General features: G+C 40.7%; 2 protein-coding genes across 12 annotated transcripts in view; one reads left to right on the top strand and one right to left on the bottom strand.

The window, feature by feature from the left end:
* tenm3 (teneurin transmembrane protein 3) overlaps positions 1 to 27,747 on the top strand; it is a 335,219-nt gene that overhangs the window by 183,561 nt on the left and 123,911 nt on the right. For all 11 annotated transcript variants that reach the window (XM_076884527.1, XM_076884523.1, XM_076884525.1 and 8 more), the window contains one exon: positions 22,514 to 22,781. In XM_076884527.1, the coding sequence (XP_076740642.1) occupies positions 22,514 to 22,781 (268 nt within the window). The remainder of the gene's footprint in view (positions 1 to 22,513; positions 22,782 to 27,747) is intronic.
* LOC143419020 (uncharacterized) lies at positions 15,696 to 18,756 on the bottom strand. Its single transcript, XM_076885058.1, is given in 3 exon segments — positions 15,696 to 16,022; positions 16,520 to 16,879; positions 18,583 to 18,756. Coding segments are annotated over 3 exon segments (861 nt in total).

The following is a 27,747-nucleotide window of genomic DNA, read 5'->3' as shown; positions in this document are numbered from 1 at the left end:
GACGAGCACCAGATGCTGAGTTGTTTTGACTGGGCAATGGCCCCTTATTGAGTTGGTCATAGTTGGGAGTTTGATAGGAAACAGACTGTGATAGTCTGAAGATAGGAACTATCTTCAGACTATCACAGTTACTCAGACTACACCAGGAGGGGCCGCGAAAGGGGGGAAATCAAGAGGAAAAATACCTGGAAGGAAAGAAGGTGAGAAAGAGACATGAGTGTGGGAGAAACAGAGAACTAGTCATCTCCTTATATATGCATCATCTAAACATGATCAGAAACAGCACGACGTAGGCTCGTGTAATGACTGCAGGTCTGTGTGCTCCTCCTTTACCAGTGTAGATGAGGTCCAAGCTAATTAATCCATACTCAGTAAAACGTCTTAAGATATTACTATCTCCACTTCTCCTTTTAACAAAGTATGTGCTTATTTCTTTATTTGGTCTTTAGCTGATATTTTCTTGCACACACAGACACAGATATGCACTAATGTGGAAGCCAGCCTTTTATTTCTTTAACCTTCCCTTGCAACAGAAAGAAGCTGGAGAGAGCATTGAAAAATATTTGTGTTGGATGTCAGTCAAATTAGGGCTGCTCGATTATGGCAAAAATGATAATCACGATTATTTTCACTGAAATTGAGATCACGATTATTTGACGATATTTATTTAACCCTTTAAGACCTACTATAGAACCAAGTCCACCAGAGCTTATATTATTATTATTATTTTTTTACATGCTGTAGTGCCATTTGTGGGAGCATTTCAAGTTGCTATACATCAATACAACTGTTATAGCCCATATTTTAATAATATGTATGCATTAAGTGCATAGTAATTACATAAATTGCAAAAAAGTGCAATAAACTACAAAAAAAATTGAAAATCGCTTTTGTTTTGTTTACATATATTTCTACTTGGAGAAGTTTAAGAGGTTTATCCCTCAAAACTTTAAATACAATAAAGTTGCAAAAAATAGTTTCCCACCACAGGAAATTTATTTTGAGTGTCTTCATAGTTTTATTTTGGAGATACAGCAATTTTTATATACTGCAGGAAAAACAAAAAACAATCCTATGATGCAAATTTGCAAAGAAAACAGCATGTGCATCATTTCACTGTGGGAAGTGTTACGAACAGCTGATCGGATCGGCAAAGCGTGTTTCTGGAATATTATGTTTTTGTTCCTGCAAGCGCTTTTTATGCAATTTTTGCAAAGCTTTATGTGGAAGGAAACCGTGACCAAGGACAAGCTGATGGCATAAGATGTAAGTACAACTCCTCCGGTTTCATATGCAAAACAAATTATTGCGCTAGCTTACACGGTTCAGGTTCTACAGGGATTTAAAAATAGTTACGCAAAACGGAGCATGCAGCTCTGACCGGCTTTAAAGGGTTAACAATGACTTTAAAAAAATAATATAAAATAGTGTGCAACACCACTGAAGTTTATTTTTTTTTTTTTAAACTCTCTTTTCAACCAACGGCAGTCACTCTCCAAATAACTTCTGCTTAGCTTTCCGAGCTTCCCTCGGGTCCTCTTAATCAGCGGTCTCCAACCTTTTTTGCGCCACGGACCGGTTTATGCCCGACAATCCGGTTGTTCAGTCTGACATCACTAGCCGTGTCTGGGCCTAAACTCCGCTGCAGGTCCATATATCAAACGATCACTGTGGCATTACTGAGAGTTGAAAAACTGTCTAAAGGCTTTCATCTTTAATAAAATGATCAGCGTTCTGCTCTACCAGGTGTAACAATTGAGTTTAACATCCAGGCATCCATGAAAACGGAATTTATGACATTTAACGGAGTTAGAAGTTAGCAGGGAGTTAGCTCGCTAGCTTCTATCTAAATACAATGTAGCATGTCCTGACTGCAGGGTTTTGGAAACAAATTAAAACGTACAGCTCTGTTATCACTTCCAGCATAAATGAAGACAGAAAACTAAACAGCAGTGACGTTTGTAGGGTTACTGAAGTTGGGCTAGCTGCTATATAATGATGTGCTACGTGACCGCTAGCGACACAGCTATGTTAGCATAATATAAACAAGCTAACTTTTTTCCACTCGATAAAAGTTAACGTGAGTGTTCTCAGTGGTCAGGAACAAATGTAATCGCATGGTAGGATGCTGTAAAAGGACCAAACTTCAGCCAGGAGAACAACTGAGATAATCCATCCACAATACGAGGTTAGTCATTCATATACTGCTGCATGGGCTGGGCTGTAGTTACATCCTAAGGTTTTAAAAACTGAGCTTAAATAAATGATTAGCGGTATGTTGAGATTTGTATGTTGAGATCATGACTTTGAGGATCCAGATAGTTAGTGCCAAGTTGATCAGGATCAGGATCATCAGCAGCAGGACGAAGAAGTAAAGGCAGCGTTTCCTCAGATTAATTTGGAAAGCCCAATATGCACATTTGGTATTTATAATACAACAGGCTGTGCTTACCTTTTTATTTTTGGACCGGTCCTCTGTTCACCTCGCCTCACGATCTCACCAAAGGTCAAATCTACACCTCCTCAGCACACCAAAGATCCGGGTCACACGGCACCAAGTTGTTGAAAACACGCAGTTCTTTGAATCTTTGGGCTGAAGGAAGGACAATACTCGGTGTATAAATGCTCAATCAACAATCATTTATTTCCATACAATTCAACAGTCAGAGCATTACAACGTCCGGACGGGAGAGATGCTACCAGAGGGTCAGGCACATGTCTCAAAATGGTGACGGGTTGCTCAGCTTTTTATAGTCTCTAGTGGCCCCCAGCTAGTCGTAAAAGCCAAAACATCACATTTTTTCTCTGTTACAGCGCCTAAGTTATGACCTCGGCAGTTGTTTCTCTGCTTTCTGTAAGGTGGGGGTGTGGAATGTGGTCTGTCTATCTCCCCTGTCTTTAGACACAGAGTCTCCTGCTTACAACCTTCTCTTCATGATTCAACAATTAAGCATGTCAAGAAAACAGTGTAACACATTCCCAGCAGATCAAGGATACAGAGTGATGCACATTTATCTAATAAACTAATATGTGAATATGTTCTGTTAACTCAAAAGTATAATGAGAACTAAACTACATACAGATCACACACTCTATTTTAAAGGGTATAATATGATCTACAACAATATCATAATTCAACTATTTTGATTACATCTATAAGGTAACATATAATAACAGAATAATATCACAGGTAATAAAAGCCGAGGGAGGTCAACAGGGATCACTGACTGTTTTAGGAGCTTTTTGAGATCAAATAGAAGAAAATACAAAACATTAAACATGTTCACAACACAAAAGCCATATTAAACGCAGACTACTTTAGGCCCGGAAGTAGGATTCGTCGCGTCATCACTGAACAACCGGATATTTTCACGGACCGGCCTTTAAGGTGTCGCGGATAAATGAGGGAGGGGCTAATAATCGGCTCAGTCATTTTTAATGATCGTTGAAAGCCCAGATCGTAATCGTGATTAAAATTTGATTAATTGAGCAGCCCTAAGTCAAATACTGAAGCATCATAAAGAGTGGGAAATAACACCTGTTCAGTTTAGAAAGCCGGCCAGTCTGCCTCAGCGAAAAATTCAAAAAGTTGAAAGCTACGCCGGGCCCATAAATATCATACATTTACATTTTTAAAGACAAGCTTTGTTTTACTCATTTTACATTACATATCAGCCCCCACCTGTCTTTATATTTGGTTAGGAAAATGGGAAAGAGGTGCAGTGCTTTAACATGTAAAACCCTACATGGAAACACACTAGAACAGGCGAAAGCATCGTTCGGACAATTTTATTGAGCTTTCAGGGAACTGTTGTTACGGACGTTTGCTACATAAATAAAACTGAATTGAACTGAATTTTCCAGGCTTTTTGAAGGGCATCCCAAAGTTTTCCAGCTTTTGTTTTCATTGCCTGTCCAGTGGATCCCAACTTAATCCTTCAATAAGGTTGGGGCCTGGGCTCGTAGGAGGCCAGTCTAACTGATAATGTTGCAGTGAGTGATTTTCTATCAGCTATCCATATCAGTGTATTTGTGATCGTTTTCATGCTGAACAGTGAACCTGCAATATGACACTTTCCATGTTTCCGTGTTGCACGGTGGCTCCAAATCTGATGGCATTCAGTGTTTTGCCAAACTCCCCAACACCGCTGGCTGAGACGTAGCCTGAAACAATGACAGCTTCCACTGTATTTTATAGGTGCCTGTAGACTCTCTGCGGACCTCCTCCATACATGTTGACAACAACTTCAGATTTAGATTCATCACTCCAGAAGCCCTGAATGATTGAACCAACTGTACCTGTGACATGTAAATGTTTTTAATTTCAAATTGTTTTAATTGCATTGATGAATCTTATGTACTTTACTGTTTCCTTTCCAACTAAGTTGATTGTGGAATGTCTGGGAAGGAGGAAATTTCATGACCTGACTTGTTGCAACGGGGTCCCATTACAGCATAGAACAATCCATTCTTTCTGTAAAGGCAGACTTGCTGTGTGATTTTATGCACCTGCAGCAAGTGGATTGAAAGCACTGACTTCAAAGATTAGGCCCATACTTTTGTTTCTGTGGTGCAACAATGCAGCCAGACACTCGACTTCAAAGTCTTCACACAAAAAATAAATCGTTCCAAATAGAATTCTGTTACCAACACGTTCTCACTCCCAAAGCGTAACATTTTACACTAGGTGACAAATCGTTGATATATTACACTTCCGTGCACCCGACACGTCCTTAAATTACGAGATCGGAAACATGAGAACCGTTTGGAATGAATCTACACATGTGCGTTTGTTTTACTTCAATCGCGTTGTCTAACGGCATTAAAATGCTGGTTAAGGTTAGGGTCAGGGCTGGAGTACGTGGCTGGAAAGTGTTTTACCACGGGAGCCTCATTCTACTGGATTTCATCCATAACCCGGCGCTAGCATAAGAACGTGGAAGGTCACCTTTCACGTTCCTCAGGAACGCCTCGGATATGTTACAGCTCGGGAGTGAGAATAATAACTTAAAGTTTGATACTATCAAAAATCCCAATAACAACTGAAAACACTGACAATCATCCTTAGAAGAACAGAACATGTGGGACTAATGAAGGCTTATCTTATCTTATCTTTACAATGTGAAGAACATAGAAAGAACACACTGTGTGTCCACTTCACTGGGCTCCATTTCAAATGTCATTTTTAAAAGGAGAGAAACCAGTTTAAAAATGAGTGCCATTTGTTTTAAGGCAACTTAACAGCTCATCATTCTTCCACACGCTGGTATTTTGGCATCAGAGGGCAACAGACAAGCGTTCTTCACCAGCCGGCCTAAATCTCCTCAGACAGGAAAAAGCAACATAGAAAATGGAAAGTTTGTCCGCAAATGATGGGATGACTCCAAATCTTATCGACAGCGTCTACACTGAAAGCAAAAGGGAGGTCAGACCAAGGCTGGGGAGGAACGTGAATAACACTTAGTGCTTTTTACTTGAGGACCAAATAGGCAATTCTCCTCAACACCAGAAACAATCAATGAGCCACTGAAAGAAAGAGATGGAGAAAGGAGAGGGCACGAAATACTTCTCAACACCAGACCTAATCGATGATGCCAGCGGAAAGAAGGGATGAAGAAAAGCAGGGACAACAGCAGAAAACTTTTTTGACATAAGAATGAATGTTAGATTTAAACAGAGAAAAATAGAGAGAGAGAAAATATTTGAGAAGAGACGAGACTGAATGATTGATCAGGCTAATGAACCTCAGACTAGTAGCTGGTGGCTGGGGTTTAAACCGCGCGCACACACACACACACACACACACACACACACACACACACACACACACACACACAAACACACACACACACACACACACACACTCACACACACACACACATGCACACACACACACACGCACATGCACACACACACACACACACTCACACACACACACACACACATGCACACACACACACACACACACACACACACACACACACACACACACACACACACACACAGAATCCTTGTCTGAGGCTGATGGTAGAATGGAGCCACTTAAGTAAATCAAACTGTTGTAGCAGGCTCCACACAAAGAGAAAAGAAGACAGAGAGAGGGAGACAAAGAGATAAAGTGGAAGAGAGTCATAAGATAGAGAGCTGAAAGAAAGAGTGTGTCACGCAAGTGCACTATCCAGACTATGAAATGACGTACTGCAACATTTTGTTTTGAGGATTTAACTCAGATTGTAATTCATGGCGTTTCTTTCTGATTCATCTTCACCCTTGTCTCTCCTTGCTCTGCTGTTTTCTGGCTTCTTACAGGACTTATTGGAAATGCTCTCTTATAAATAAAGGGCAGCTAGTGGAGTTAGTTAACCTGCGATCCTACTTGTCTGTAGGTGGGAATGTGGGTGTGAATGGTTGTCTGTGTTAGCCCTGCAACAGACTGGCAATCTGTCTGAACTGGATAAGTGAATAAAGACGGATGGAGAGAGTCAAGCTGAACACATGTACAACCCTAGTCATAAAAAAGTTGATGCTTTATAAAATGTAAATAAAGCGTTGCTTTGCAAATTTGTGGACTGAAACCAAGAAAATGAAATGAAGCTCAGCACCAGGTGAAAAAGGCTCTCATGCTGAAATGAGGTCTGCAAAGACGAGTGGTCACAGACTAGAGGTGGGAATCACCATACATCCCACGATACGATATTATCACAATACTTAACGCACGATACGATATTATTGCAATTTTTAAAAATATTTTGCGATATTCAGATTCTGTCCATAAAGGTAAACTTTATCAATATTCATTTATCTAATAACAAAGTCTCACACTCAGTCTTTCTCTCATGTCAGTCAGTTTTATTGTTGACAAACTGAACGGTTTGTATTACAGTCTAGTCCAACTTAACTGAATGCAACCATCTGGTACAATTACAGCTATTCTGAACTATGCAATTTATGAAAACTATGCAGCCCCTGCAGCAACTGAAGAATTTGAAAGTAAATTAAAACAAAATATAATTTTACATTAAATAAAAAAGTTTTAAACTTAATTAAAATAAAACATAAATTAAAATAAGTAAACTGTCGTGTTTATTGCTGCCAAAAACCAGTTAAACACATTTGGACAGTGAAGGAATGTCAGGATTCTTGCTCAGAAAAAGGATCAACGTGCTCTGAAGTCAGAGCACAGAAACCTTTTTTGTAACAAAATATCGATTTCTGCTGTTCCTGTATCAATACATTATTAGCAAACAAAATATCACGATACTACACAGTATCGATTTTTTTCCCCCACCCCTATCACAGACACAGCTGTGCCAGAAGCTGGTTGACGGTTACCATGAGGTGCAAATTATTAAGGGACATGTAACCAGATATTAAATGAGGTGTGTGTACGGCGCATCTGGCAGGCAGTCAAAGTCCTTCACTTATTCCACATGTTGTCATGTTAAAAGCCTTAATCCAAAATTGATTAAATTCAAAATTCATCTTACAAAATCTACAAATAGAAAATATAACATGTACATTCACAGCATCTGAGCTCAATTTTGACACTCAAAATTGAGCTCAGGTCCATCCAGTTTCCACCGACCATCTCGTGTTATTTCAAGCGGCACTCACCTGTCTACATTAGATCCTACAGTTGACAGCACATGTCAGAGCACGAACCACATCATGAAGTCCGAGGAATGATATGTAGACCTCTGAGACAGGTTTATGCTGAGGCACAGATCTGGGGAAGGGCAAAGACACATTTCTGCAGCATTAAAGCTTCATGTCTGGTTTTTTATCTCAATCATTCCACCCCAGAAGAAGAACAACTCAAAGAAATGATCACAAGATGGTGAGTGTATGAGCATTCATGATCAAAATATAACAAAGGTTACTGCTAGTAACAAAGTAGCTAAAGCTACCATTTAAAACTGGTTCTTTGCAAAGTTGTCTGTTAAGTATAGAAACAATACTGAGAGTTTAGTGCTTTTCATTTTTTACCAGGGCTGGACTGAAAATGAAATGAACAATTCTTCAGACAGCCTGGAGAATTATTGTTCAGGGCTGTGTGTAAAAAATTATAGAAATGAAAGAGACGTTGAGAGAAAGTGGAGAAAGTGGAGGGTGCAGGAAAAAAGAAAACTCGACAGGCGTGGAGAAATTTAGGCAAAGTGAAAGGAGAACGAAGAGAGAAAGCATGGGTCGTGTTCCCTCAGCAGCACTCTGACACTGTTCTAACAGTTCTAGAAAGAACCCAGATATGTTGTTCTGTAGACTGTAGCTATCGTTTTGTCAGACTTTTACTTTTATTGGCACTTATGCAGAGATTTTAAGAATAATAAAGTTCGTAATATGACTTCTCTAGATCTCTTATTGCTTAATTTCCAGCTAAAACACTGTTTCTTCTTGTTGACTTGGCCTTTTGCCCTCTAATGAACCACAGCGCTGAATCCTGAAAATCAGAACTCTGTCTGTTTATGGTTTCCCATTTCTACCAATCAGAGTTACAGTTATGTGCAAAAAAAGTATATTAGTAATATTAGTACTGCTTGAACTTAAACACAGTTTGATTCCACAGTATTTTAAAGACTTCATTTATCAGCTGATTTTTAGTCTAATGCTAATAAAGTGTGATAAAATGTGAATCATACAGTACGTTTATAATAAGGAGATTTAAAGCTGCCTCCTATATCAATGGATGTTGTACTTTTTCAAACACACTGTAAAAACCTGTAATATAAAAGTATTTTACAGTGTATTTTACAGTTTTGTACTGTTCTTCTAGAACATCATTAAATTCACATAAACAGACTGATTTTACATTTCAAATGTAAATTAACGTAAAATCACTGTAAATGTAATAAAACATAATTTCCTTGTTTTTTAAATGTATCTGTCTGTACATGAGCATATTTAGATTGTTAAAATAATTCACAAATGTGTCATAATTTCACAAATATCTGTCCGTTATTTGAAAGATTGAACTGTTAAATTCAAATGTAATGCTATGGAAAACTATATAAAATGATTCATATAAACTTTTTTCACATAGAATAATTATTATTATTATTGATATTTAGGGTGATCGTGGCTCAAGAGTTGGCAGTTCGCCTTATAGTAAGAAGGTTGTCGGTTCGAGCCCCGGCTCGCACACTCGTTGTGTCCTTCCACCTACTGGTGATGGCCAGAGAGGAATTGTAAAGCGCTTTGAGGGTCTCATAAAGCGCTATATGAATGCAATCCATTATTATTTAAGTTAACTGTATATTTCTGTACCTTTAAGTATTATTATTCATATTGCCACATTCATTGACCATGTTTATAGGTAATTTCATTGTTTAATCACGTTAAAATGTTCCTAATTTAATGTTTAACAGCACTTGAAAAAGGCAGAATCCCATGTAAAATTAGGGCAACAAACTGTATTGTCATTGCTCAAAATAACCGTGTTTTCATGGGAAAGTTATTTTCTGGTATTTTCTGGTATTATTTTGGCGCCCCAGCTGCTGGAATATTACTGCTTTTTAGTTGTTTTTTTTACAGTGCAGGGATGGCTGTTAGTGACAGAGCGGGTCATCTAGGTCGTCCACATGCCAAAGCCTACTGGGCCCCACGCTTTCTGTGATGTTTCCACCAGAGTGTATGCAAATGTTAAAAAGGTGTTCAGGCCCAGATGGATGTTGTGTTTGGGTGACTGAGACTTGTAGGAGAAAGAATACTCGGCGAGTACAAAGATGCTTTATAAAGATGAACCATTCTATCTGTCCTCAATACAATATTGTATAATGAAAATTTGCGTGTATAATAAATTAGCACTATTAGGAGCTATAAATTAGAATTTCTTTTTTTACTTTTCTGCTCCCTTTTTTTGACTTCATCATCATCATCATCCACGTCATCACTCTGTTCCCACTCCCACCACCCTCTCTCGTCCTCTCGTCCACTCACGTCTTTGGTATCAACAGCTGCACCCTCTTTTGGATCCTCTCATCAGTCCTGCTCATTTCTTCTCTTTATTTTTGCACCAGTGCACTGACCCCATCCACCCTCTCCTCCCTCTCTGTGTCTCTCAGCCTCATTTTCTCCTGCCAAGTCAGCTCTCAGTATCCCCCCCCCTTACCCTTTAACTCTTGCTCTCTGACCAGGTCATTAATAGGGGAGACTGTGCTCCTCTAAGCCACCGAGGTTGCCTTTGCAAGTTATTTCACTCGTTTGTCGACGTCGTATCCTTCTGTGTCCTCACATTTATACATAGTATGTATGTATAGACGCATCACAGGCACGAGGATAAATCCAAACATGCATAGGTGTGCTGGTAATCATAGCTTTTCAAGAAACTCCTACCAGGTAAAGAGTTTCGAAAGCTCAGTTTCTGCGTTTATATGCAGACGAGGAAAACTGAGGTCGTGTGTTTCGGTGTCAAAGGTGTGCACTTCAGCTCTGATGTTGCTTTATGGTTAGGGTGATATTGCCCCCTGTTGCTTTGGCACGAATGTAACATTCAGCGCCCTCTCAGTTCAAATGTAAAATGTGCTTCACCGTGGACGTGACGGTGTTCATGACACGCTTCAACATGGGTGGTTCCTGGTTCATTCCTAAGCATTTTCTTCTAACATGAGGGTGACAGTACAGGTCTTCTTCCAGACCTCGGCAAACTGGTGACACAGCCAGGTAACTGATGATCCAGGAACCTGCAGTTGTTTAGAAATGACCTTCCCAGCTGGTGTAAATCTATAATTCTCCTTCTTCAATCTTCACTGAGTTCCTTGGACTTCTGGGTATTGGTCGATCCAGTGAGTGTTTCCAAACAAATCCCTTTCATGCTGGGAGAAATCACCGATTGCTGTTAATTACGTAGGCCTTTGCCCTGATAAACTAAAAGATACTTTACATCCTTTAGCACCACTTATTCAAACATTTAAATAAGTGTGTGTATATACAGAGTTCAGACTGTGCTTAACAATAACGACAGTCATAGCTCATTAGAATTCTATAAACACTGTTTTAACAGCAAAACCTTTTGCTCCAGCCTCTGGTCCCAGTCTGTGTTTTCTCGGCTACACTGTCCCGTTTTGTTTCGGGTACTGTGTGAGGAAGCAGACGTCTCCAGGACTGGAAACACTAAAAAAGCAAGTTTAGAGCCCGTGAAGTTTCTCCTTTCATACCAGCTGCTGGGTATGCAGTGAACGCAACCAGCTGGCACTTGCTGAGAACTTTGCAGTCTAGCCTTTCATCCAAATGTGGCCACTTCTTCATTTAATAAAACAACAATAGTGGACGAAACTGTAACAAGAAGACTCCAAAAAGAATCCCAGTCCAAAGTCACTACACATTTGTCCTTCTTTTGTATGCACTCTACTGCTGTCTTTAATTCCAAATGAATTCATACAGAAATGAGTATTATTTGTAAATGACAAAAGGTGCTGCGCTGAATATGGTCACTTCAGATACGTGCAAAATAAAAAGTGATTGACAGGAACAAATCGTCATTTAAGTAAAAATAAAACAATTTTTATCAGGCAGTTATAAGAAAAATACTCAAGTGCATTTACATATCGATGGTTTGAAAGTTAAAAGAGTCTATGCAAAGTCCACACAGAGAGGCCCGACAGTGGAATTGAACTCAGGACTTTCTTGCTGTGAGGCAACAGTGCTAACCACAGTGTCACTGTGCTGGTGTATAACTAAATACCGAAGCCAAACACAAACACATTTGAGTTATTATGCCCTTAAGTTTGGAAATACTCATCTTCACTATCACAACAGAAGGGTGATAAGGATAACACATACACGTAGCTCATACAAATCTACTATTCTTAAAATCTCTAATATTAACATGCACAGATTTCACACTGCACAAATTATGTACAGCACAATAAATAATCCTGAAAATATCCTGAAACCACACTTACATGCATGCAGTAGAAACACGCCAAAAACAGAGTTTATCAGTGCGTGCGCAGCCTCACCTATCACAATAGAGCTGCAGTGCAGTTGAGGCAGAGCAACGTGCCAAAAGAAACAAAAGGAAAAATGAAATAAATCAGCATGTGATTTCGTCAATTAATCAGCTGATCTTGTTCAGTTTCGAGTGGGCCTTTGGTGTTTAGCTCATTTCCTGTCTATATTAAAATGCCATTAAGCTTTTTTTCCCATTCTTGTTCGTGACAATATGTCCAAATTAAAGCCTCTGTTCCTCTGGCTTCTGTGACTGTAACCTCTCATTTAGAATTTCCTAAGCTGGTCTTTCTGACAAAGCAAATGTTTCTGTGGGCTTTTGTTTGGTTTTGTGGGCGCTCAGGTTGAACTGCTGAGGCCGAAGCTGCCTTCAGTGAGCAAAGAGGGACACTCTCCGTCTACATGCCCCACAAAAGCTAACCATGGTTAGGAAAAGAGGCCTACGTCAGTTCCCTCTCCTTGCTGGGAGTCCAGAGGTGGAATGAGTTTTCACGCTTGAAGAAACACAAGTCTTAACTCTGGTGCCCTCTCTGCATTCTCTCTTTCTATCTGTCTTCCTGTCTGTGTTGTTCTCAGTCCACCTCAGCCAACTATTGTTGTGGCTTCTGAAACTTTTAATTGACTTCCCGTGTCACCTCCTGTTCTTTCTGTAACCTCCTTTTTATCTTCGTGTTCAACTTTATATAAACAATGACAGAATGCACCACCAAGCTTAGCTTGTTTGATTTAAAGGCCTCAGTTGTTCCAGAATGCTGGAGCAGGAGTTCAGGCAGAACTAGAAAGAGAGATCATATTTCTCCCATGTTCGCTTGTCTTCACTGGCTTCTAGTGAACTCCAGGACTGAATTTGATCCTCTCCTCACTTACAACATCTGGAATAGTCTGGCCCCGTCATTCCTCACAGACATCACAGTACTATATCGTCCTAATAGACCTCTTTGCTTTAAGTTGCAGCTAGTTTTATAAGTTGAAAGAGAGGCAGAGCTTCCCGGTTTGGATTTGGGAGCCTTCGTCTACCTCTAAGACTGAGTTGAAAACGTTTCTGTTAGATAAAAGCTTATAGTTGATCAGGTGGCCATGAACCATCCATTATGCTGCAGTCAGCTGAGGCTGCTCTTCACTGCAGTTCTTCACTCACCTGTTTCACTCTGTGTTTATACAACACTGTTGCATTTAACCATTATTCAGTGTTAAACGCTGTCCCTCTCTCTCGTGTGCCTTGTGTCTTTTCTCGTTCTCCTTACACCCGACCGCTCACGACGCATGGACGCACCTTCCTGAGCCCGGTTCTGTCACCAAGCGCTCATACGTGGTCGTCTAATGGATGGGGTATTCTTTCTAATATCGTGCTTCTGTCCCTAGAATATAAAGAGGCTTTAAGCAGCTGTGGTTGTGAAGTAGCTTTGCACAAAGACAACTGATGTGAATTGATGTTTATTTAAACCTGTTATTACTGACCTACCAGCCTACTACTACCTTCATCCTGGACCACCCGGGTCTTTTAGAGCTCTTTTTAAAATGATTGTATTTGTTTTGAAATGCTTTCACACTCTTGCCCCGCCTCACCGCGTCTTCGTCCCCACACACCCTGTCACTCTCTCAGGTCAGCTGACCTCCTGGAAGTACCTACCATAACCAGATAAATAGAGAAGAAGATGCGTAGATGAATGAGTGGTTATGATTTCCTCCAAATGAATCAGAAAGTAAGGCTCTGAAAAATGATGTTTTACCCTGATGACTGTTTTGTCAAATTGTGTTGCTGTTGAAATTGAAATTAATTTTCTAAAGCAGCAGCCTGACTGAGAGACCTTCATCTTTGCTCTTCCTCATATATTATTATTACAATTTCTTCCTCCTTCCGGGCATGAGGAGGTGGTGGGGGGGGGGTGCTGCTGATGTAGTAACAACACTCACATTAGAAGAACCGACTGACTCCAGTCTGGTGTGGGCTTTTTTCCTTTTGCAACAAGGATTAATTTGGTGTATTTGAAGTAACATATCCTGTGTTTAGATATATTCATGCAGCTACAATATAGAGCAAAATACACATTTTTGCCTGCCATCAAAGGTTGAACACCCATGGACGCAGATAGATAATTATATAATTTTGGGCTAATCTTTATTCCACTGGGATATATAAAGTATTTCTGGTAATCCTCTTTTCTCCATATAAAGCTCGATTGTTAGAAAAATAATTTTTTCTTAAATGTTTGTTAAGCTGTCAGCAGGTTTTACAGTCTTTTGACTCACAGTGTGCATTTACTCATCCACATATCCACAACAGAGAGAAGTCTTTTTCACCAGAGGAGATGGGCGTTAGTGCTTAGTTATGTTTATGAGGTTAACTACAGGAACGATTTGTAATGATTCTGCTAATGGTATTGCAATATGTGTCAATGAAAGCAAAACAAGTAACAGTTAGTTTAGACAACATGCATGAATGTGACATGAGAGTGTGTAGCCATTGCCGTATGAAAGCAGACGTGTGTTAATGATTCAGTATAAATATTTCATTTTTAAATATCACAGTCCACATCAACACGCTATAGATACATTGTTGCTATGCAGTATGTTTGTGGGAGTATTTGGATAGGCTGGCAATCAGACTTGTATAACAAGTGGTCACATATAACTGTGTCCCAGAAATGATTACCGGTAACATATAAGGGCATCTGTACACTATGCAGAGAAGTGAAGCACATGCATCGTTATATTAGTTTAAGTAGGTTATGCTGCAAACTGCTGGATGTTCTTGCCTGGCTCTAATCTTTTCTCAGTTGGCATTTAGGAGGACTGATAAATTGGCCCATTAGCATAATGGGTGAATTTTACACTTATAATTGCTCTTATAGAAATACAGTGTCTGACAGAATTCATATAAGTAGAATGGGAGGCAGAGCCTTCAGTTTTCTCGTCTGTGGAACCAGCTCCCAGTTTGGATTCAGGAGACAGATACTATCTCTACTGTTAGATTCGATTCCACAGCGTACCGTTCGTCTTTGTCCCCTCACCGATAACGTCGTGACAGATGGCCGCCCCTGCCTGAGCCTGGTTCTGCAGCAGGTTTCTTCCTTTTAAAGAGAGTTTTTCTTCCCACTGTGGCCAAAGTGAACCTCATAGGGGGTCATCTGATTGTTGAGCTTTTTTCTGTATTGTTGTAGCATCTTTACAGTATAACATGCTTTGAGGTGACTGTTGTTGTGATTTGGCGCTATGTTTAAAAGCAGTGAAATGAACTGAACACTCAGTTATATGGTAGAATTGATATGTTCTTATGTAGTGCTCTTCTAGTCTATGATGTGTTGAGAAAATGAACCCTTCCACGCATCTATTGCTTTCCACTCCACTGATCTCTTTGGTCTCTCTACTGATGTCCTCAGTCTGTCTACGCTGAATTCATGAACTTTTAAGAGTACTCCCACACTCTGAGAAGGCAGCTAGTTTATAAAAGAGTGCTTGAAAGCTTGTTGGGCCAGCTCATTGCTAAAATAACTTATCCACAGCTGATCCACAACCCTGCCCATGGAAAATTGTTTTATGACACTCCACTGCCCCTCTGGCTAAGCACAGGTGATCCTGTCTGATTTTCATGTATAATGAACCAAAGCATTATGAAACAGAACTAGTTGGAAGACAAAGTGGACAAGTCGCTGTACCTTGTTAGATGTAAATGGGTTTGAATAGAATAGTAGTGTTTGTATGTGGTAACGGTTACAGTTAAAACAATGGCAGTGATAAGAATGTAGAGAGTGTTAATAGTAAACATAATGTAGCACTGTAGCACTGTAGCACTGTAGTACTGTAGCACTGTAGCACTGTAGCACTGTAGCACTGTAGTACTGTAGCACTGTAGTACTGTAGTACTGTAGCACTGTAGTACTGTAGCACTGTAGCACTGTAGCACTGTAGCACTGTAGTACTGTAGCACTGTAGTACTGTAGCACTGTAGCACTGTAGTACTGTAGCACTGTAGCACTGTAGTACTGTAGCACTGTAGCACTGTAGTACTGTAGTACTGTAGTACTGTAGCACTGTAGCACTGTAGCACTGTAGCACTGTAGCACTGTAGTACTGTAGTACTGTAGCACTGTAGTACTGTAGCACTGTAGCACTGTAGCACTGTAGTACTGTAGCACTGTAGTACTGTAGCACTGTAGTACTGTAGCACTGTAGCACTGTAGCACTGTAGTACTGTAGCACTGTAGTACTGTAGTACTGTAGTACTGTAGCACTGTAGCACTGTAGCACTGTAGTACTGTAGCACTGTAGTACTGTAGTACTGTAGCACTGTAGCACTGTAGTACTGTAGCACTGTAGCACTGTAGTACTGTAGCACTGTAGCACTGTAGCACTGTAGTACTGTAGCACTGTAGCACTGTAGCACTGTAGTTCTGTAGCACTGTAGCACTGTAGCACTGTAGTACTGTAGTACTGTAGCACTGTAGTACTGTAGTACTGTAGTACTGTAGCACTGTAGCACTGTAGTACTGTAGCACTGTAGCACTGTAGTACTGTAGTTCTGTAGCACTGTAGCACTGTAGCACTGTAGTACTGTAGCACTGTAGTACTGTAGACTGTAGCACTGTAGTACTGTAGCACTGTAGCACTGTAGTACTCTAGTACTGTAGCACTGTAGCACTGTAGTACTCTAGTACTCTAGTACTGTAGCACTTTAGCACTGTAGCACTGTAGTACTCTAGTACTGTAGCACTGTAGCACTGTAGCACTGTAGTACTCTAGTACTCTAGTACTGTAGCACTGTAGCACTCTAGTACTGTAGTACTGTAGCACTGTAGCACTGTAGTACTCTAGTACTCTAGTACTGTAGTACTGTAGCACTGTAGCACTGTAGTACTCTAGTACTCTAGTACTGTAGCACTGTAGCACTCTAGTACTGTAGTACTGTAGCACTGTAGCACTGTAGTACTCTAGTACTCTAGTACTGTAGTACTGTAGCACTGTAGCACTGTAGTACTCTAGTACTGTAGTACTGTAGCACTGTAGCACTGTAGTACTCTAGTACTCTAGTACTGTAGCACTGTAGCACTCTAGTACTGTAGTACTGTAGCACTGTAGCACTGTAGTACTCTAGTACTGTAGTACTGTAGCACTGTAGCACTGTAGTACTCTAGTACTCTAGTACTGTAGTACTGTAGCACTGTAGTACTCTAGTACTGTAGTACTGTAGTACTGTAGCACAAAACATAATCTGAGAAAATGTTCATCACTTTCATTTTTCCATCCATTCCTTAATTGATTCTATTTCTTTATTTCCAGTTCTTGAGGATTACTTTCTTAGTAACAGTTAAAGCTATTAGGAGTTGTTTCTTACCTTTGTCATTGATATTTCATGAATATTTGCATTCACTTATAGATTTACAGATGCCTCCCAGCAGCCAGAGAGATGGTGGTTAGGGTGGAGACGACTATAATAACTTGTTTCCAGTTTATTTTGGATGGATTTGCAGTGTCTCTTGTGCTTTCAGTGCAATTTGAGGAAATATCTGAAAGAACTAGTCCCAACTTAAACATTTTCTATAAGTGTAGTGGATTCTCTGTAATAGTTTGTACTAAAGAAGTGAAGTAATGTTGGACTGTTGCTCTTATGGAAAGTACTGTTACATATCCTTGTCCTGAAGTCAGTATTGAGATGATACGTAAGATGGGTAATTCCTGTCGATACCCAAAAGTTGAAATGTGTTGGTTCCTGTGGCGGGGTGTGGTCTGCGATGCTGCTGCAGGGGAGGCGGATGCACCTACATGGCATCTGCAGCCATGCCTCGCCAGCTTAATGTCTGTGCTGGGTCCTGAATAATGTTGTTGTTGGTGTATATGAGTGGCTGCGAACTGCAAAGCTGCAGTCATGACAGTGTAAACCAGGGGTGTCCAACTCCAGGCCTCGAGAGCTACTGTCCTGCAGCTTTTAGATGCGCTCCAACACAGCTGAATCAAACGGTAGCTCTCGAGGACTGGAGTTGACCACCCCGGCTGTAAACAGCAACCAGAGAGTAAGAATAAAGATGCTGAAAAGCATGAATGTGTGGACGGGTCTGCCGTGTGTTCGTGACAGTTTCTTTTCAGGTCAAAATCACAATTATTCCAATACTGGTACTGTGACTAAGAATTTCCAGTCTTCCTTGTTTTATTACAATGTGAGGACTTTGCACTCGGTCCAGTTTAGTCCCTGCGTAATATCGTCTTTCTGTTATGGATCAGGTTGATCGTAAGTCATTCCAGATACACTGAATGACTTATTGTAATCGTTAAGATGAAACCTTCATCACCCATTTAGAGATCTGACCTCCTTCCTTCCTGTTTGGATGTCTCACAAGCATTGGTCCTTTACTGTTCTCCATCACTAACTGCTCGCTGAGGCAACGTTGTGCTCCGCTGAGGTAATTCCATTATAGCAGCTTTGCTTGCAATTACCAGCCTAATTCAAAGTTACCATTCATTAGCAAATTATCAGAAAAAGTTGCCGAAAATCAATTTGGACAACTTTATTACGCACACTACAAATTTCTGTCCTTTGCTTTTTAAAAGCAGCACTCCACTGAAACTGCTCCTTTAAAGCTCTATAATGATCTTTTAATGGCATCTGATGCAGGAAATTGATGCTCTGTGCTCATGTTGCTTGACCTCAGTGCCTTTGATACTGTTGACCAGAATAAGGTTATGGCTGGGATCACTTAACTGGTTTCCCTCCAGTTCATCTAGGAGGACATCCTTGTTAGGGTGAGCAGACACTGCTGTGGGGTTCCTCAGGGTCCATCCTGGGTCGATTGTTATTCTGTTTTTAGGTGTTAGGTGCATTTCTTAGTATTTTTATGTATGACATTCAGTTCTACTTGTCTTTTAGGCCTCGCCAGCTGCACAGGCTGTCTGCCCTGGCTGACTCTGTATGTGGGATTAGTGACCAGCTCTCCAACAATTGTTTTAAACTCTGAGACTGAAGCCACGGTTATTGCTCCTCCTGATATGCACACAAGTCAACTGATTGCTTCTTCTTGCTGACTAGTGTTCGCAATCGCAGCGTAATGTTTGAGTCCTTATTGAACTTTCACATATAAACTCGATCTCACATTTCATTTCAGGAACATTACCAAATTGCGATCCGTAGTCTCCTCCTCTGAAATGGACAAAATTGTTCTTGTGTTTGTATCATTTTGTTTAGATTATTGTATTGCCCTTTTTACTGGCTTAAAGAAATCACCTCTGTTATTCCTCCAAGCAGCACAAACTGCTGCACCCAGACACAGCTCGCTGTGTTACTCTTGTTTTTACTTTAGCTCTCCATTGATTTTAGAACTCGTTTTAAGATTTCACACTTGCATACAGAGCATTAAATGGACGCGCTGCAGACTATTTGTCTCAACTTCTTGTTAAACACACTGCTGCTCGCTGTATCCACTCACAAACTCAAAACCTATTAGCTGTTCAGACAAGAGTCCAGACTCGAGGGGACCGAGTGTTTCAGTCTGTAGTCTCTAGCTCTGGGACAGTTTACCGCTCCAGCGCCGCGTAACTCTGTGGACTCTTTAAAAAACAAAAAATTAACAACTTTTCTGTTTTAATCAGGCCTTGTTATTCTTTTGTTATGTATGTGTTTGTTTTTTTGTTTGGTTCTTTGTTGATATCATGTCTGAATTGTTGTTCAGCACTTTATGAATGTTGTATCTGTAAAAGACACGATATAAATAAACTTCACTTACTTCCTAATAGACTAGAGCAGTGAACAACTTTTTCACAAACTCATCTTCTCTACATCTCACATGAAAGTTCATGAAAGTTGGGAGGAAACTCGCCTGTTATGATGTTAAATTACTGAAGCCTGTTTACTGGGTAATGCTACACACAGTACAGGCCATAACTGATCAAAGCAGTGAAAGCAGAGCCAGGGTCAGCTTGACATGCACACTGGTCTGAAATCATCTTATCATAAAGGATGAAAGGTTTCTGCACATGCGCAAACCACTACAAAAAAGCCGCGAGCCTCTAGCTCAGAGAGATGCATGTAAAATGGAGACAGCTACAGTTTCCTATGAACACAGCAGCAAAAACAGCAAACATTCACACAAACACAGGACATTGTGGTGGTTTAATGTGAAGTCATTGTGATGGAGTGGTGCACAGTGCTGTATTTAGTATGTACCCGATTAGAAGTGCTGAGAAATCAGCTCGTGGAGTGGGAGTAGGAAGTGCAGATATCGTATCCTTGGTTAGTCTGTCTGGACTGTGTGAACTGTGTTCCAGTCACAGTGTCTTGCACACAGTGTTTAGCAGATCATTGGAATATGCTACTTGCAAACATACTGTTTTCCCTTTTGCAAACCCCAGTTCAACCTGGTGCACACTTTAATTGTCATACCTGAGTCAACAGTTGATGTTTTCCCACCTGACTCACTATCAGCTCTCTGTCCTCCTGCACTGAAGTCACACACAGACATGTGATATTCAACTAAAAAAACAACATAAAAAAACTGAAGTTATCATAAGAGCAGGGTATGGATTACCTTTCACAACATACTAATAATAATACATTTTATTACTTGGCACCTTTCAAAACGTGCAAGGTCACATTACAACACAAAACAACAAGGACAGTGTTAAATGATGGGAACAGAAATGTAAAACAAAAAGGTGAAAGTTAAATAAAACCAAAGGTAAACATAAACAGGGTTTACAACTGCACGGCACTAACGCGCTAACGAGCTAACCGCACTAACGTGTTGCAGCCCTCGCACGGGGTGATCCGCGTTAACTCGCTAACGGAGATTTGCTGCGTTAATGCGGTTATGGCATTAACGTCATTTTAACCAGATTAACGCTGACAGCACTAGCAACTATAGACAACATAGACTGCTGCTGGCCGTTGGTTACATTTCATTACATTAGCTAACACTTTGCACACAATGAGCAAAACCTTGTGTTGTGGAATAGCATTTTGATCTTCTTTACTTGTACGTGTGCACTGGGCGCTTAAACCTGTTTTTGTTAACCTGTACCCTCTCCAACAGAAACGCTGGGCTATTATATAATTAGACGACAATGTCAGAGAATAATACTAAAACACGTTGGTATTGCTGATGCTACTTTATTTTGTTATTGCCCACTAATGAGTTCTTTAGGGGTGCTACAGTGAAAGTGCACGAGCGTCTCATCACAGGGTCTAAACTGGCCTCACGCGCCAAAATGTTATTTTCAGCTGTGACAATATTTAACTAAAAAGTGGGAGTACTGACTGAGATGTGCAGTATTCTGATTGGATGTTGCTGACTTGGTGGTGAAACACAGGCCTGCTTGGTGATTTATGTGGAGTCTTTTAGACGCACTGATTAATATTGAGTTTAATGCGTTTTGAGTAATGATGCTGGTTTTTCGTCTTTGTGTTACATGTTACACAAAAGTGATTATTGTTATTATGAATATGATGTGTTAGACATGAATTTGGAGTTGTACAAAGAAATGATTGGCAAAAGCAAATCCCAGAATCTGCCATTAAACACATTAAACAGTCTATTGATCGTGTCACACAAAAGCCGAGACAGTTTTTGTGTGCAGAACTGGAAACTAGCCCCGCCCATCACACACACAGTAATATTTGCACATTGTCTTTAAATGTATGGGTTTGTAGGAGGTGCATTAATTACAAATAATAGTCTTGAGGCCTAAATAGTCATAATGAAACTCAGACTTTTCATATGTGGTTTTCAGCGTTCAGCCTGTAAAGTCTGCATAACTGGAACAGTTATTATGATGGCAAACAGAACACGAAGCAGCGAGAGGAAGAGCTGCTCCTGCACGTATCCCTCGCTTCTCTCTTTGCTTTCTGTTTTCCTCGCTGAGTGCAGCAGAGAAAGAATAACAGCAGGGCTGGGAAATGGAGATCTGATGCTCTTTATGCAAATCAAATTCCAAGACTGCCATTCATTTCCTTCTCGGTACCCTGAGGACGGAAAGGGGAGTTGAAAAGCAAAGGGACAAAAACAGTGAGGAAAAGTTGAACCCGGGTCAGCTTTGAGCAAATATTTTTACAGAATCGGAGCAGAGCTTTGTGAAGGCCAGTCACTGAGCTGTATTCATTCTAGCCGAGTGTTCAGTTACACTTCTCACTGACGCTGCACTCACATCCAGTGATATTAAAAAAATCGACATTATAACTCTTCATCAACCTTAACCGCATCATCTGGGAAATTTGCCTTTATATCAATCATCCAGACATTGTATAATAATAACATCACATTTTGAATTCTGACCTTCTTCAGACGGACCGACTGTCTTAGGTTAAGAAGCGCTGGCTTTTTTGCCAGTTCTTGCTTTGTTTGCTTAAAAACGGGCTGTGGCTAACATTATTTTCTCTCGTTAAGGACGGATTTCTTCGGATGAGAGACTGTTTGGTGAGACTGTGACGTGAAATATGATCTAAATGTATCCGTTTGATTTACAGGGATTATAACGACAGCAGTCCTCGGGGAAAGGAAACTTCCAGTCAGCTAAAAAGACAACAATGTTAGTGCCACTGATTTACACGTGTGTAAAGATGAGTTGTTCTCTCTTCTGTTGTTGACAGAGCAACCGTCCAATCATCACAACTCCAGCCTTCCTCCGGTACCACCGCCTCATCGCCAACAACCCTCAGTAACAGCTCTTAGCCAAGCCCTGAGCGCCACACATCACACTGGCCAATCCCTGAACTCCACAAGGCAGCTAACCCCTCCTACTGGAAGCCCGGCCCCTGTGGCCGGCCAATCACCAGCAGAGCTGCAGACCACGCCCCCCGAGAGCGTCCCGCTGCAAGACAGCTGGGTGCTTGGTAGCAATGTACCTCTGGAAACAAGGTAAACTGTCTTTTTCAGCCGTCTTACTTCACCTGTCTTTGTTCCACACTTGACCTGTAGCCTCTCAGCATTATCACAGTGTAACCCAACTGTGTGACGCCTCATCAGGCTTTCCCAGTGTGCTGCGACGTCCTTAAACAGAATGTTTTATCTCTACATCCTGAACGAGTCCCCCGAAAATCAAAAGGTAGCTAGAATAACAGAAAAACACTGTGGGAGGAAAAATAGCAATCTATACGTAGCTACAATAGACCGGCGCCCCATCCTGGGGTTACCCTGCCTCTCACCTTACAGCAGCTGGGACAGGCCCTACTCATAACCTCGAACTGAAGACGGTGAAGAAAACGGATGGATGAAAGCAACAACACTCTGCAGAATTCATTTTAGAAACAAACAAAATAAAAAAAAGAACAACAACATAATTATTATTATTATTTGTCTAAAGACTTAATTAAGCTAGGATAAGAAATAGTTTATCCCATGTATGTGGTGTCGTTGTGAGAGTGGAGCACAATCGTTCTGCTAGAGAAAGTGCTTCACTGCCTGTCTGTCAGTGCTGCAGAGGTTAGTCCAGGTCGTCTGTAATACACAACACTTTGTTCAGTGACCTCCTCTTCACCGCAGCTTCAAAAGTGTCCAGTTTGCAGCCAATCACAGAGCAGCCTTCCTAATCACTTCATTCAGTCTGTTAGTGTCACTTATCTCAGCTCTCGCTAGTACACCACAGTAAGGCTGAAGCATGCTCGCCATGAACACATGCTGGTCTTCTGAATGTAAAGCTTCCTGAAATCACTTAACTGTCAACCGTTCGCTCATGTTCTGCTTTCTTTAGGCAGACTGAGAGTCTGTGCAGCACATCAGCTTCTTTGTTAAAGTCCGTTTAGTTTTCAGACACTTTGAAACACATTTGGCATTTCAAAGTGTTTAAGAACATCCCAAAGTCACTTTGTTTCCTCTCAGCAGCGACACAACTTTGATTGGTTATTTTGACCCTTGAATCCTGGACCAGTCTGTACTTCTCCCTCTCGCTGATTTTATTTAGAAAGTCTCTGTTTTCTTCAGTAGGGAGTAACATTTTTTTTAGCAGCCATATAAAGAGCCATTGTTGCCTTGCCTTCCACATGCATACATACAAAATTTATGGGTGCAACGTTAGCTTTGACCCTGTACTCACAAAACAAATGTGTCTGCTCCCTCCATCGTTTCCTCTTCCTTTGTCCAATTTGCACTTCTTAAAAATAGTGAAAAAGAAAGTGATGCACTGATGAGAAAGAGATGCTCCAAGTGTTTTAGCTTTGTGCCTGTATCTGGCTGTATGTTTATAGGCATGTGCATGTGTGTGCATGTGAAGACCAAGCATTCATCCACGTGTATGGACAAAGAATGAACCTGAAGCAGTGACGTCCACATGTGCTTTGACTGTTTAGTGTTCCCGTTACTGCCTGGGTAAAAACTCAATGCCACTCGTAGCAGAAGGAGGCTGATTAGCTTGGAGAAGGTAAGCAGGACAATGATTGGACTAGAGCAATGAAAGTAAAGCTATTTGGCAATTAGACTCTGATGACCCACTATAGCAGAACAGAATCTCAGCGGTGATGGGGAAAAAAGAATAAGAGCAATCTTACCATGACAGGAAAGGGACAGCGTCTCTATAGAGTATAAACCACACTAATGCAGCATTACCAAAGGCACAGAATATAGGCAGACACCTGCAATAAAGGCTGGCAAAGGTCAGGAGAGAGAAGAGAGCTCGCGATAAGGCTGAGAGTGGACAGAGTTCAGGAGAAAGCTCTTGAGCCTGGAATAAGGCTTGTGTGTTGATAGAGGATATGAGAGAGAAAGGAGAGCTGGATAATGTTGGAAGGCTGTCGGAGACCAGGAGAAATACAAGAGACAGTCTGTGAAAAGCTCAGAGGCCGTTTGAGGCCCGGTTTGAGGCCCGGTTTGAGGCCCGGTTTGAGGCCCGGTTTGAGGCCCGGTTTGAGGCCCGGTTTGAGGCCCGGTTGACCTGCTCTACCTCCTGAGCTACAGCCACCCACACCCTGCCTGGAGCCAGCCAGTTAGAGTTCTGCTCACAGGACTCAAAGGATGGGAAACATCAGAAAGGAAGCAGGTCGAACTGACTGCTGTGGTCCAGGCAAACATCCTGCATTATGTGGTTTGTATTGTAATTATTTAATGTAATTAATTTAATTTAGTCAATGTCATATCCCAGGAGAGAAACCTGGCTGGCACCCCAGAGCTAAAAGTCTACTCATTAAGCCCTTTAATACCCCCCCTAAGCAAACCATCACAGTTGTGTAAATCTGTGATTCAATGTGTTGTTCACTTATGGCATACAGTGTCATGGGCTGTGTGTGTCTGGCAGGAACGGAGGACCAAAATACAGCCTCCAGCAGGCAACAGGTAAACTCAAAGAAATGGCTTTATTGTTGAACACCTGGAAAACCGGCACTAACTACTAATACGAAATAAACTAAACAGGCAGGCTGGGGGACACAGTGTGGAGGGAGAACGCAACACTGGAGGGAACGATACAAAGGGCTTACATACACAAGGAAGGAACACAACTGCACTGTAAAAACCTGTAATATAAAAGTATTTCACTGTGTATTTTACAGTTTTGTACTGTTCTTCTAGAACATCATTAAATTCACATAAACAGACTGATTTTACATTTCAAATGTAAATTAACGTAAAATCACTGTAAATGTAATAAAACATAATTTCCTTGTTTTTTAAATGTATCTGTCTGTACATGAGCATATTTAGATTGTTAAAATAATTCACAAATGTGACTTAATTTCACAAATATCTGTCCGTTATTTGAAAGATTGAACTGTTAAATTCAAATGTAATGCTATGGAAAAATATATAAAATGATTCATATAAACTTTTTTTACATTAAATAATAATAATTATTATTGATATTTAGAGCGATTGTGGCTCAAGAGTTGGCAGTTCACTTTGTAATCAAAAGGTTGCCGGTTCGAGCCCTGGCTCGGACACTCTCGGTCGTTGTGTCCTTGGGCAAGACACTTCACCTTCCACCTACAGGTGATGGCCAGAGGCGAATTATAAAGCGCTTTGAGGGTCTCATAAAGTGCTTTATGAATTCAATCCATTATTATTTAAACCAACTGTTAACTGCATATTTCTGTACCTTTAAGTATTATTATTCATATTGCCGCATTCACTGACCATGTTTATAGGTAATTTCATTGTTTAATCACATTAAAATGTTCCTAATTTAATGATTAACAGCACTTGAAAAAGGCAGAATCCCATGTAAAATTAGGGCAACAAACTGTATTGTCATTGCTGAAAATAACTGTGTTTTCATGGGAAAGTTATTTTCTGTTATTTTCTGGCATTATTTTGGTGCCCCAGCTGCTGGAATATTACTGTTTTTAGTATTTTTTTTTCACGGTGTGGGACTAATTAACACAACACAGGATGCAAAGCTGAACGTAACACATGAGACGAGCTACCTTCAAAGGACTCTCCAGGAGCACTCACAGTGCAACATGCCTCATTTACCCGCTCATAGAGGCAGTTTTCATTTCTTCTGTCTAGCTTTCACACATGTTCATACTCAAGTCGAAAGCACCGGAGAGCAACTTTGGTATTGTGCCCAAGGATATTTGGCATGCTGACTGGAGCAGCCAGGATCAAACCATCAAACCTTATGATTGGTAGATGACCTGCTCTACCTCCTGAGCTACAGCTGCTCCATCACCCCATCTGCAGCCAGTCCTGTTAGTGATCTGGCCTAAGAAGAACAGCAGGGGGAACGGAGCATATTTTTGATAAATCCCACCCTTGATGGCAACTCCTACAACTGGCATGAAGTTAGCCTCTCGTGTTGTTCACACGATCCTGACTGCAGGAGAAGAAGATGACGTATTCCACTTGCCGAATGTTGAGTTGAATAGCAGTTATACACTGTTAAAAAAACATCTTAAAAAAACGGTAATATTCCAGCAGCTGGGGCGCCAAAATACTACCGTAAAATATCAGAAAATAACTTCCTCATAAAAATACGGTTATTTCCAGCAATGACAATACAGTTTGTTGTGCTAATTTGACATGGGATTCTGCCTTTTCCAAGTGCTTTTAGACATTAAATTAGGAACATTTTAACGTGATCAAACAATGAAATTACCTGTAAACAAGGTCACTGAATGTGGCAATATGAACCATAATACGTAAATGTACAGAAATATACAGTTAACGTAAATAATAATGGATTGCATGCCCTGGGACAGACCGACAGAGGCGAGGCTGCCATATCACACCATTGGCCCCTCTGGCCATCACCAGTAGGTGTTATTAACCACGGACACAATGCTGAGAGCGTCCGAGCCGGGGCTCGAACCGGCAACCTTTTGATCACAAGGCGAAGTACCAACTCTTGAGCCACAAACGGCCTAAACAGCAATGATTATAATACTTATGTGATGTAACACAAGCTTATAGGGATCATGTTATATAGTTTTCCATAGCATTACATTTGAATTCAACAGTTCAATCTTTCAAATAACGGACAGATATTTGTGAGATCATGATACATTTGTGAATCTGTATCTAAATATGCATATGTACAGACATTTAACAATCATGACAATTATGTTTTATTACATTACAGTGATTTAACGTTAATTTACATTTGAAATGTGAAATCAGTCTATTTACGTAACTTTAATGATATTCTAGAAGAACAGAACAAAACTGTAAAATGCAGTAAAATACCTTCATATTAGGATTTTCCTACAGCGCAGCCATACCTGCGACCTTGTGGTTGTTAGTTCACATTCATTGGCCGATGCTTAGCATCATGTTATTATGTGTCCCAACATCCAATGACATGTCACATTGTTTTCATGGCCACACCCTCACCCCAGGTGCAGAGGCCTATTTCTGTTCAGGAATGTTGGGAATACTTTGAGATTCATATTAATTGCAA

The sequence above is a fragment of the Maylandia zebra genome, linkage group LG6 (assembly GCF_041146795.1).
Source record: "Maylandia zebra isolate NMK-2024a linkage group LG6, Mzebra_GT3a, whole genome shotgun sequence".
NCBI classification, from domain to species: Eukaryota; Metazoa; Chordata; class Actinopteri; order Cichliformes; family Cichlidae; genus Maylandia; species Maylandia zebra.
This window is presented reverse-complemented; position numbering and strand designations above follow the sequence as displayed.